We start from the raw sequence: 12,980 nt of genomic DNA, 5'->3' as shown, positions 1-12,980 counted from the left end.
GGCACAGAAACGCTCTGAGGTGATCCAGATGATCAGACATGGTTTTTATTCAGTCTCTAACCGCTGAGAAGATTAATTTAGCTAGAGTAATTTAAGGTGCTTGAAATCCTTGAAAATGTTTGAATGTCAGTTAAGGTGCTTGATATTAAATCTGCACAGTTTTGTTAATAAAGTGCAATCTAACGTTTGATTAAAAGCTTAAATTTAGAAAATGTTACAGATGAAACCAGATATTTTTAAAAAATATATTTATCCTCGCTGTCTGAAGTTAAAATGAACGAAACTTTAATTGTTTTAGGTTAGTTAGAATTACCAAAATTATTTTTCTTTGCTAAATGGCAGAGATTTTGTCATAAGCTTCTTTGTATATCGTGTTTAAGTATTTAACAATTTTCTTTTTTTGAATTGTTTCAGTGTAAATCAACATTTGTTATTCCAAACTTCTCAATGACTTATTAGTCTGTGTAATTGAAATAAAGGTTGGATTATATTTTATACATTAAACATAAGTAAAATTGAGGGACTTTTTTTGTTAAATAAAATTAGTGTTTCATTCTCAGGCCAGTCAGGAGCTTGCAGGGCATGTCAGAGATGTTTAATTTCATTCTATTTTATTTTTCTTTGTTCCTGCTGTAGAACAAAGTCTTGTGATAATGTGACCAGTCAAACGGTAATAAATTATATGATATTTAATCTTTTTAGTGAATTTTTATAGTTTTTAATGCCAAAGTGTGGTGCTGGAAAAGTTTGAAAACCTACCTTGAATTTTACTGTGGGAAAAGTGTAATTACTTTTTTTTTGTTTCTGTAAAATCACCAGGTTACCAAAACATTTTCCTATATGTAGATATTTTATTCTTTGTTGGTCTTGAGTGATTGAGGCTTCATCTCCAGCTCACTGCTGCTCCTTTGTGTTTGTGCTTTAAGCTCCTCTTTTAAAAATAAACATTTCAAGTCAGTTCAGCAATGCTCTGCTGTATCGAATCGATATTTGCCGATACTAATCCCCAGATATCTGTATCGGACGTGAAATGAGGCGCTTTTCCACCAGACCGTCTCTGACTGGTACGGTCTCTGTCCGTCGTGGTCAGATTCGTTTTCCATTAGCAGAACCAGCGCGGCTCGGCCCGCATGAGCTCAGAATCTGGTAGCAGAACCGACCAGGCTACGGCACAGAAACCATTTGATTGACAGCTGATCACAATCATTGATTGTCTCTTGATTTATGTCACTGAAAACTCAAAAACAACCTTCAGTACTTAGCTTTGGACTGTGGACAAGCTGTCTGTCAGTCAGATTAATTAAGTTTAGTTCAATCAGGAGTAAGTTTTGCATCAGACTGACCATGAGTTAGCAGCGCAGCTAACTGCTACCAGCTAACCGCTACCAGCTAACCACTACCAGCTAGCCGCTCTGAAATATGTACCTTTTGTCTGGATTACCTAAGTCCAAAAGGTTGCACATTTTAAAAATAAAGATCCAGAATGTAAATATGGCGCAACAGTCTTTATGTTTGGGCCAGCAATTAATTTCTGAGACAAAATGAAATATCTGGGTTTGGTTTAGTCCATCAGAACCAGAACCTCGAGGTTCTCCGTCAGCAGAGAGTTGACCACAGCTGCTGCTGCTGCGCTCGCGTCCCGCCCACCGTTACGAGGAACGGAGCGTATAACAGAAAAGCTCACTAGCTGGTTAAAACCGAACCGCGCGTTAACCGGTCGGAGCGCGACGTGCCAGTGGAAAAGCGCCTGAAGTGGATCTGTGCATCCCGACCTCCACATGCTAATAAGCTTTAGCTCAGTGTTGGAGTGAAAGTTTCCTCAGACTGAAGATCAAAACTGTGTGCCAGTGAGTCGCTGACCCGACGTGACCTCATCAGAATACTGACTGTAAAACCAAAGTGAAAGGATTTCCAGTGTTTTTCTAACTTGTTTGTCTTCCTTGTTTTTCACCTCTAAATTCTGTTCATCGCCTCCCACTTTTCTCCCTTATCACACCACTTTCCCTTTTTTTCCCCTCCTCCCCTCTTTTTTTTTTTTCCCCTTCTTCTCCTCTGCAGTGCCGCGCCGCAGCGGCCGCCCGGTGCCTCCCCGTCTGCCCACAACATCAGCAGCTCGACCGTGTCGGACCGCACCAACTTCCCCAGAGGCGGGGTCATCCGCAGCACGTTCCACGCGGGCCAGCAGCGCGGCGCCCGCGACCAGCAGGGCTCCGCCTACCCCGGCGGGCCCGCGTCCCCGTCCCTGTCGCACGGCAACAGCCAGGCCCGGCGCGGCCACGGGGCCACGGGGATCTTCAGCAAGTTCACATCCAAGTTTGTACGAAAGTGAGTCGTCGTCTTTGTCGTCGTCGAAAGATGAGCAGGTTGAGGTTCGTCTCCGTTTGCAGCTTTAGAGGAAGGAAGTGAAACAGGACGGATGTTGAGTAGAAGGTTTACAGGCAGTGAAGTTATATTGGTAGTTGGTATTTAAGCACCAGTTGAAGACGGCTGAGGCGGGATGTTCTTTACAGGTTATTTAACGGGCCAGTTTCCTGCCAGAACTACAGCACTCTGCACCGTCACAGCGCTGCTCAGGTGGAAAAGGAAAGCAGCAGCAGCTGCTCTGTAATCTGGGCTGGAGCTGCTCTCACCGGCCAGTCATTTTGGTTGTGGTCCAGTTTCTTTTTATTTTGTTTATGCAGTTGTAGAGGATTTATCATAGAGACTGAAGTGTTTTTTTTCTTTCTTTAAACTAGAAACATTGTCAGTAAGTTGCTGATTTTGACTGTTTAAACCTCATAAGGCCAAGAACGAATTAATAGTCACAAAAAAGTCGTGCTAACAATAATAAGGGCAGTGACTTTTATTATAGCGTTAAAATCAGAATTATAGGAACATGGATTTTTAAAGCAATACAATTAGAAGATCCATTTCTGTTTTTTTTTCCTTTAAGGCGGTAATATATTATTTCAAATGTAGAAGCATTTATGATTTACTGAAAAGAAATAAAACAGATTAATAGTAATAAATGATAAACTATATGAATTATAATTTATTAAAAAATCTACTGAATATCAAATTATTAACACTTGGAATTGTAATATTTCGCTTAATTATGTTTATGTAGTTGCATATGAATTGAGAAATATTAGCGTTATAGGATTTGAAATAATTACAGTAACTAACAAATTGGATAATCTAAAAAAAATAATTAATACAAGTAGAAAATAAATGTGAATAATCATAAAGAATGAATAATAATAATGTTATAAAATGTAAAATTGAATAAAATTACATCTGAACCTGAAAATGAAAGTTATATTAGTAATAATGCAGCTGTAATATAGAAACATAGTAATATTGATTATATTAATACAAATGAGCAGCTCTAATAACAAAACTAAATTACATTAAATTCATTAAATAAATGTGAAAAATAGTACAACTTTATAACTCCTAAAAATTAATAACTAATAAATAATAGTGATAAATAGTATGACACTGAGATAGCATAGAAATTATAATAATTAGTGACTTTAATACTAACCACTAATATAATAATAATAATAATAATAATAATATAAGTATGTCTGTAAGATACTTATAATATAAATATTATATAAACATAATAGTTATACTATAACAATTTCCAGATATTATTATAATATAAATAAATCTAAAATAATAAGTGAATGGAAAATGTATAATAAAAACAAATATTAAGATAAGAAAGTCACTGTTAACTAGATATAATTAAACATTGTGTAGTATTATATATATATTTGATTCCACATAAAGTCAAAGTTGATCAATGAGCAGCGAGTCCCCATCACCAGGCCTCATTATAAACACGGCGACTTTGGTTTTACCCTTAAAGGAACATAAATGAAGTATTTCTTCAGATTTCTCGCGGTCTGAGTTCTGCTGGGTCATTCAGGTGTTTCTAAGCATGAGGCCTGCGTTTTGCTCGTCCTCATGGAAACACACCGTGTGTGTTTGTGTGTACGAGGAGGAGACGGAGGTACAGCCGCTCTCCAAGCCTCCCACTCGGCGTATCCATGGTTACGCCGGAGATATCGTTTCTCCCACAACTATAAATACCGCTAGTGGGGACACCTTGACACACACGCTCACACACAAACCCGGTCAGGAAAGCAGGAAATCGCAGCACCCAACCATCACCGCCATGCTTGTTCTGGAGTCTCTGTCTGTGTGTTTACAGATGAGGTTGTTGCTTAACCGTCTCTGTGTGTGTTTTTTTTTTTTTATGGGAATGTTTTTGTTCTCTGCTGCACGGTTGACCTTCTCACCTCACAAACGCTTAATTTCAGGAATAACCAGGACGGCCGAGTTATGTGGAGGAGAGTTTCATCTCGCTTTGTTGAGGCAGAGCAGAAGGGCTTTCTACGACAGAGTGTTAGGGCCACGGCAAGAAAATGACAAAGAAATCAAATTATGAGAACATTATGAGAATGAAGACGTAAAATTGAGAATAGCCATATTGCGAAAATAAACTTGTATGAGAATAATGTCAGTTTTGAGGGTAAACAATATTACATGTTGCAAGAATAAAGTCGTACAAGAATAAAGTTGAAATAATACGAAATTAAAATTGTAGTATTACAAGAAAATGAAATAAAATTACAAGAATAAAGTTCTAAAATTAAAAAAATAATCAAATAAACTTGTACGAGAACAACGTCATAGTTTTACGAGAACAAAGCCGTACAAAATAAAAACGAAATAACATGAGAGCAAAGTCGTGGCATCACAAGAATAAAGTAATATAACGACTTTATTCTGATAATATTTACTCTTATTATTGCAACTTTATTCTCGTATAACTGACATTATTCTCATAATTTTATTACTTTATTCTCATATTATAACTGGTAATATTATGTCTTGTAATTTTATTTCTTTATTTTACGACTTTATTGCCATAAGTAAATTTTTTACAGTTTCATTTTGTCGGTATGGCCCTTTAACTCCGTCGTAGGTTTTAGATTCAGACGTCCTTTAAAATCCCTCTAACGTCATTGGTTCACCTTTACTCACTTTATGCAGGAATACTGATGTTTTGTCTGTTTTTTTTTTTTTTTTTAATCCTGAGGACAGTTTATCTTTTTTACAGTAAAGTTGTCAATGCGTACGTTTTATACATCCAATTTTTTTTGTCTTTCTTTCTTTATCCCTCTTTTGTTTTTTGTAGAAATCTCTCATTCAGGTTTCCAAGAAGGTAGGCAACAAACCTGACGTTAAACATAACCCCTTGATATATTTTTACACGTATATTTTCCTCTTTATATATATTACGCATATATATATTTATTCCCTTTATTTATTTATTTTTGGTGTTTTCGTGCAGCTTTTTTTGTTCGGATCTTCCTTTTGTTGCCTTCCTATTTTATCTGTGGTTTGGCCCCTTTTTTCTCCCTGAGTTTGAGTGCCGTGTTTTGGCCAGATTTTATTTATTTTATTTTTCTTACTAACATCCCTGTCACTCACCAAGCCATCATCATGCAGCATAACACTTCTCCTCTCTTCCTCTTCGTCCTGCCACCGTCCTTCCCATCCACCTCATCCTCGCCCTCCTCCCCCATCCTGTTTACCATCCGGCTGGAATGTGTGAGATTTCGGATCGTCTGCGAAACTCCCAGATTTAAGCCCAAACCTCTGCCTTCCTAGATGTGAAAACATTTTCTCTTAAAAATCCAAAACCAAGGACAATTGGTTGCAGAAATAAAAACAGATTGTTGATTTTGCTTTTTTTTTTTTTTTTTTTTTTTGTCACAAACATTTCAGATCATATAGAATATCAGATAAAGATAAGTCGAGTCAACACAAAATGATTTAATTTATTGAAAAGATAACCTGACTCCCGTGTGAAAATATAATCGTCCCCGTCTTGTTATATCACGAATTTATCACATTCAGAAGCCTGAAGCAGTCATAATGACTGCCTGACCTGTAAAGTCACAAAATCACTTTAATAGAGCCTTAAGGCCAAGAAAAAGGCGAAAGCTGCAAGTCATGCCCCTGCTCTGTAGAAATGAAAAGATTAAAACTAGATCCGTCAGTCTGGAGAGGATCACATAGACCGTTTCTACGTTTTTGGGACTCGTATTGTGACGTTAAGTCATAAACGTCACTTTTATGCACGCTCCTATCTACTTATAGGAGCGTGCAGATTGTTTTGACGTCTGTCCAGTGTTGCAAAGGGTCAGTATTTCACATAAGCATTCAAACTGGGGCAGAGTTCACGTCAAGCAAACCCAGACCTGAGTTCACCGTTTTGGTCCACATCAGACTCTGATTCACACTTCCCCAAACGAACCAGACTTTCAATGCAAACGAACTAAAGTTGAATTAAAGCAGGCTTATGAGCGCCGGCGTGAATTCACCCTAAGGTTTAGGGTTAATTACTTTGCCACATATGAGCATGGATAGTTTTTTTTATTTTACTCATTTCATCTTTGTTAGAATTTGTTGGATGATCTGAAAAATTGTGACCAAAAAAAAAAAGAAAAATCTCTTTGAGGATCAAACGTTTGTTCCCGCCCCCCGCCCCCTCAGCACTTTATGATAGTAGATAGTACTGTGACCTTTCCCCCCCAGTATTTATTAATGCTCCTTTAATCCAAGCTAACTCCTCCAAACCATCACCCATCACATCCCTGTGCCTTAATCAGCTTAGATAGCGACGCCGGGTCGTCCGCCTGGCTTGTTTTCAGCTCTGGTCGGTTTAGCAGAGGAGAGGACCCCGGAGGGACGGGTCCGCAGTGCCTTCAGGCTTTTTCTCCCCTAACATTCATCTCTGTTCTCACTCACTCACTCCTGGCATTGGCTCTCTAACATCAACAGCAGCAGCAGCAACAGACCTGGATGGCTTTGAGCAACTGTGGCTGGAAAAGAAATAAAACAACCTTTTTTTTTAATCTCTTCATTTAAACATGTGGATCTGCTCGCTCACACCTTTTCACATGTTTGTGTTCATTGGAAATGCAAAAAGCATGTCGAGAGAAGTTGTTTATCCTTTGCATTGGTTTGTTTCAGCCAGCTGGTAGAGCAATGCTGGCACTTAGTGCGGGACACTGCTCCACCTGCTGGTCAGAGCTTGTATTACATGTTGTGTCTGTGTTAACGTGAGATTATTTCGGTATCTAAAAAGATGTTTATTCTGCTGCTGGGAGAACAGCTTTAAGGTGTTTTTAAATAGATTTAAAATTAATTATTTTACAGCTTTCACTCCCATATTTTTATTTAAAATATATTTTTAGTGTCGGATACGTACATTGGCTTTCAGTTGGGATGTTGAAAAGCCTTAAAATAAATGCAGCTTTTATAAACTGACTTTTGTACATGTATTTACTCTACTTTACTTTATACTTTTTAATTTTTCAAGCTGATCTGACTTTCTATAAATTTAATCAGAAACAATATTTGAATCAGATTTGTCGTAGGCGGGTAAAGCTACGTTCACACGGCAGGGAAACCTTTTCATCACAATCCGAATGGCAGAATTTGGCTCTTTTCTCCACAAAAAGTTTTATTTTTACCACTTCCAGATCTGGCACCAAGTCAGATACCCGCACGATCGTTTTCAAAGAGTCTGCAGTCGCATTTTATCCCACAGTTACGTGAAAAAAGTGAGACATTCATCATAAATCTGAACCCGAAGAAGCCAGACGAATTAGCTGAAGATTTAGCTGAAAGTTTGAAATTATGAAAGAAGTCTCGCATCACATCACTCTCAGCTCTGACTACACGTCCCATCAGATTGGAGACGAGACGCAGTCACTGCTAGTCAAGCTTTCTTTATTAGCTTCCTTTCTTCTTGTGACAGTGCCGTCGGCTCCCACTGCTAAACAAACTTTAAAGTCAATTAATCCTTTAATTGTTTACTTTTCTCTACTGAATAAGTAATTTTTTCTGAGGTTCTGCTGCAGTAAAAGCTGAATTTATTTTAAAGCTTTCAACACGTTTTTTTTTTTTTAAGGTGTGGGGCAGTAAATGTTGCTGGTGGTGTTTAAAATCTAAGATATTATATTTCCTGTTACGAAGCCACCAGGAATCAGACGTCAAACTGTTGGATGTGTCTCGTCCTGTCTCTGTCTTTGTCTGTCCTCCTTGTTTCCTGTCCTGTCTGCTGCTGTGAGCGCAGATGGTGTGTGTGTTTGTGTGTGTGTATGTTTAGACTGTGTGTAGGTCCATTGTATTACTAACACAGGTTGGTTTAACCTCCAGTTCTGGGGTCATTCATGCTCCTAACGTCGCCCCCTCACCATGCCGCCCTGGTTGTCCACCCCTCATCCAAAGAGCCTCTCATTTGGTCCAACTTGTTACGATTATCTCACTTATTTAATTATAGTGTTTTAAACGTATTTAAAAGCATCTCTAGGATGAGTAGAGCTGCTCAAGTTGAGAAAAAGTTGCGCCTTGGTATTTCTATATTCTTAAAAATGTGACAGTAAAAGCATTTTAACATCACTTCCTGTTTGCATTTTGATTCTGTGAAGCAGCTGAGCTCCAGGCTCAAAACAAGTTAACTTCTTCTCCTTTAAAATAAAGTATCACTTAAAGAAACTTTCAAACTGACAGAAATACAGTAGGTGCTCTCATATTAGGCATTTTATTTTTAATAAAACTGTATGAGAGCTCAAAGGGTTAGGCTTTTTTTCGTTCTCATTTTTTAAAAACTTTGCTGACTGCGAACCCAAAGATCAGATGAGATGTTTTTAAGAAAAATGTGAATTTATGAGAAGCTCTGAGGTGCATTCAAAACTTCCTGTGTTGATTTTAAAACATTATGAAATATTATTACATTTAAAATCCTAAACCATTGATGTCTAAACTTTTTGTCAAAGTGGGCTAAAAAATAATCAGCTAAAATAAAAAATCATTTTAAAAAACTAAAATCACCAAAAATTTTGTAATTTTTTAAATATTACTTTACCTTCTCAACAATAAGCACATAAGGAAAAAGTGTCCATTTATAACAGTTTGAAATACATTTTTTTTAACATTTTTTCTCAGTGTAATCCAAAGCGACTCTAATTGATAAATGTTGAAAATAAATAGTTGATGGTTGGACTATTTATTAGTCACCAGGACGGCATGGTGAAGAAAACAGTGTTTGTTTTTTATTACTATTATTGTAATTATCTATGAGAATTATCTATGAGAACCTGAATGTTTCCCCCAAACACTTGAGCAAAAACTAAACTTGTGTTGATTTTTTCCGAGGAGTTCGTATGAGGGAGAGGGTCGGGATGAGGGCAGCAGGTGAGACACAGAGCGACCCGACCGAAGATTAAATAATCCCTCAGATTGTAGCAAAGTTCCTGTTAATCAGTAGACGACCGCCTGGGAGAGGGGAGCTGTAATTGGTTGGTGATGGTGATTCCGGTGTCCAATCAGGGGGGCTGCGGCCATTTTTAGCGGTAGAGAGTGACAGCGATGGCGTGGAGGGTGAGCTGCATGGTCATGAGTGTGTGGGAGAGTGGGGGGGAGAAAATCATTTATTAGGCTCCGAAATGTGTGTTTGTGCGCAACAAATCGGTCCAAAAACCCAGAGAGAACCACGATGCGCACCAACACACACGGAGGAGCGTTGAAGTTTATCTTCATCATCTGCACATCCTCATCGGTTTTGCTTCTCCTCCATGTTTCCCCACCTGCTCCTTGTTCTGACTTCACTTTTTTTACGGTTTTCCTCTTAAATCTTAAACCTTCCTCTCTCTTCTCCCTCCTGCTCCTCCTCTCCGTCTTTCCCTTCCTCCCTCCCGTCGCTCCTCACAGATCCGTGCTGAGCAGTACTGTAGACAAGTCGGAGAAAACCTCCGGCGGCGTTCTCTCCTCCTCTTCCAACAACGACGAGAACAACTCCTCGCCCGGCTCCGGAAACACCGGTGGGTGACAGAATGCCTTCAACTCGTTCAGTTATTTCAGTCGTTTCTATCTGTAATGACCCTAAAACGCCGCTGTAGAAAGGCGCTCATGGTTTACGGAAGAAAAAAAAAGGTGAAACGTTGTTGTTCCTTGGTCCGCCTGCAGGTGGCACCGGCACGCCTCCGGCCAACGCCAGCCAGAAGGACGCTGCCAAGCCGCGCTCGCTGCGCTTCACCTGGTCCATGAAGACCACGTCGTCCATGGAGCCCACAGAGATGATGCGCGAGATCCGCAAGGTGCTCGACTCCAACAGCTGCGAGTACGAGCTGCGCGAGCGCTACATGCTGCTGTGCATGTCGGGCAACCCGGCGCACGACGACTTCGTCCAGTGGGAGATGGAGGTGTGCAAGCTGCCGCGGCTCTCCCTCAACGGCGTGCGCTTCAAGCGGATCTCGGGAACGTCCATGGCCTTCAAGAACATTGCTTCAAAGATCGCCAACGAGCTGAAACTGTGAGCGGCGGCGGCGGGCTGATGCCAGCGGCGGGGGGCGGGATCACTTTAAAAACATGATTGTTGTCTAGACTACAGTCTGAAGCAACGTAGGGCTGCCGGTTCTGAGACCTGCAGACGGAGAAGATGGCCGCCATCTTCTGCTGAGACGTTCCACTCTTCTGCATGTCTGATTCTTCTCTGTTTTTTCGTTAGGAGGCACTTTGATCACTCGGACCACTCCAGTTTTTCCTCCTTGTATTTATTCGGTTTCTGCACGGTTCTGCTGTCGGGCGGTTCTGGTGGGGAAAGCGATCTTTTGAGCCTTATTTTGCTGGTGAGTTCGGTTCGGGTTCTGCTCCGACTCGTCCCGACAAGCGATGGGACCCTGTCCCCGTCCTGCCGCCTTTGTTTTCTCCCCGCCTTCGGCACAAACACATCCGAACTCTCTCACCTCTCACTCCGTTTTGGTTTCTCTGCAGCCGCCATCTTTACGTTTGTTTTCTTCTTTTTTTAAAAGGCTTATAATAAACGACAGAGTGTTACGGCCACGCTAAGAAAACAAAGTAAAATTACAAGAATAAAGCTGTAGTATTATGAAAATGGAGAACTCGTACAACAAGTCATATATTACAGGATTAAGTCGTAGTATTACGAAAAATAGTTGAGAATTCGTACAAAAATAGTCATAAGAATTCGTACCAAAAGTTGTATTATGAGAATAATCATTATGAGAATTCGTACAAAAAGTTGTGATAACTCGTTCAAAAAGTCGTAGTATTACAAGATTAAGCCGTAGTATTACGAAAATAATCATTATGAGAATTCGTACAAAAAGTCGTATTATGAGAATAAAGTTGTATCACAAAATAGTCGTATTACGACTATTTCTGTAATATTATGACTTTACTGTCGTAATTTTACAACTTTATTTTCTTGATTACTTTATTTTCGTAATATGAATTATTTTCGTAATATGAATCTCATAATACTTTATTTTCTTATTACTTTATTCTTGTATTACAACCTTCGCTTGTGATATTTCAGCTTTATTAATATATTACGACTTTATTTTTGTAATATTACGACTTTATTTTCGTAATATTTCGACTTTATTTTTGTAACATTTTAACTTTATTTTGTTAATATTCTGACTTTATTGTCATAGTTTTATTGTTTTTCTCAGCGTGGCTCTAATACTCCGTCGTTGTAAGAGTTGTGCACTGGAACAAGATGGGGAGGGTTTTACGTTGCCTTTCGTAGAAGAATTTAAATTCGGGGGGGCTTTTTCATTTCCTCGTCCTCGAGCGATTTGTTTGTGCCCCTGGAATCCCCGCTCACCTCCAATTGGTTGTTTTCATGCCTTCATCTCCAGAATGTCAGCCATCTTCCTCTTCCTCCCGCTTGTTGAGGTTTCCCAAAGAGCAAACTCACAGGAAGTCGTGTTTATTTTTTTTCTTTGGAGGATGAGTGTTATAGAAGATCACTGGAAACAACAAGAAAAAAAAGGTAATTGTCAACGAATGGTGAATTATTTTCTTCTACTTTTTTTTTTTTTCTGATTTGATAATATATTTTTGTGTCGTTGAAATTATTGGGGATTTGTACAGATTTGTGCGGGCGGGCGGGCAGGGTGGGATTTTCGGATCATATCATTGCTGCCTTTTCGTTTTTGTTTTCTGGTGTACTGCACCTTTAACACAGATTAACACCGACCCTCCCTGGATTATTGACCTATTTAATGATGGTGGTGGTGGTGATGATGACTACTGCTGGTTTATTTTTTATTTGTATTATTTTTACTCTGTTAAAGAAGGCCTTTTGTTGGTCCAGAATGGCTTGAAGCAGATGGAGAAAGTTTAGTTTCTCGGAAAAAGAATAAAAAACTAAAAAGAAGAAGAAGAACACCCAAGCGGACTCTGGTTTGCGTTTGACGCTTTAGCTTCAGAAATAAACTGGGATCAGTGAGGAAGCCTCAGTTAGTCGAACCTAACTCAACACTTTTCCTTTCAGCTTTTAATACGCCAGTTTCTCTAAAATCATTGTTTTAAGGTGCTGGGTGTTGGATTCTAATTATTATTATTATTATTATTATTCAGCCAGTTGCTGTTATATTATCTCTTTCAGGGTTGATTTTTATTTTGCATTATTTTCGTTTTACATTGCTGTAATTTACATTGATTTTAAATGTGTTTTGAGGAAAGTGTAACTGTAGTGGTGGGATTACTTTTTGTTCTGTTTTTTTTCTCTGGGGAGGGACGATCAGCTCCTTAAGAAAATGTATTTGTTTTTGTTTTTTTTTTGTGCAAAGACGACATGATGAAAAATTACAATGATAGTAATAAAACAATGATATAACGATGGCCTGACTCCGCTCTGCTGCCACCGCTTTGCCTCCCCAGGTGGCGAACGAGAGGATCATCTCGGGTAACGTAGCAAGAAGTGTTAATTGAAACTTAAAATGTTTCAGATCGACAAAGAAATGCAAATAAAAAATCCAGTATGGAAAAGCAAAGCAAGTAACTACTGCTTACAGTTTATTAAAGTTAAAATTATTTGAAACATCTTGTGGCTACGCTGCAGCCGTATCCAAGCATACTGATGTGAAGTTGAGTGGAAG

At 39.0% G+C, this 12,980-nt stretch overlaps 1 protein-coding gene across 11 annotated transcripts in view; it reads left to right on the top strand.

Annotated features, from left to right (window-relative positions):
• Positions 1-12,723, top strand: part of mark2b (MAP/microtubule affinity-regulating kinase 2b) — a 61,352-nt gene extending 48,629 nt beyond the window's left edge. For 6 of the 11 annotated variants that reach the window (XM_088015376.1, XM_088015375.1, XM_088015374.1 and 3 more), the window contains 5 exons: positions 2,059-2,325; positions 5,192-5,218; positions 9,226-9,264; positions 9,781-9,890; positions 10,036-12,723. In XM_088015376.1, the coding sequence (XP_087871502.1) occupies positions 2,059-2,325; positions 5,192-5,218; positions 9,226-9,264; positions 9,781-9,890; positions 10,036-10,385 (793 nt within the window). In that variant the 3' untranslated portion in view covers positions 10,386-12,723. The remainder of the gene's footprint in view (positions 1-2,058; positions 2,326-5,191; positions 5,219-9,225; positions 9,265-9,780; positions 9,891-10,035) is intronic. The other 5 variants (XM_014985489.2, XM_088015378.1, XM_014985495.2 and 2 more) reach the window with 5 other exon arrangements.
• The last annotated feature ends 257 nt before the right edge of the window (positions 12,724-12,980 follow it).

This window comes from Poecilia mexicana, unplaced genomic scaffold (genome assembly GCF_051168715.1).
Source record: "Poecilia mexicana isolate PSO_F unplaced genomic scaffold, ASM5116871v1 scaffold_18, whole genome shotgun sequence".
Classification (NCBI taxonomy): Eukaryota; Metazoa; Chordata; class Actinopteri; order Cyprinodontiformes; family Poeciliidae; genus Poecilia; species Poecilia mexicana.
The sequence above is the reverse complement of the archived record's forward strand: the minus strand, read 5'-3'. Positions and strand labels throughout refer to the sequence as shown.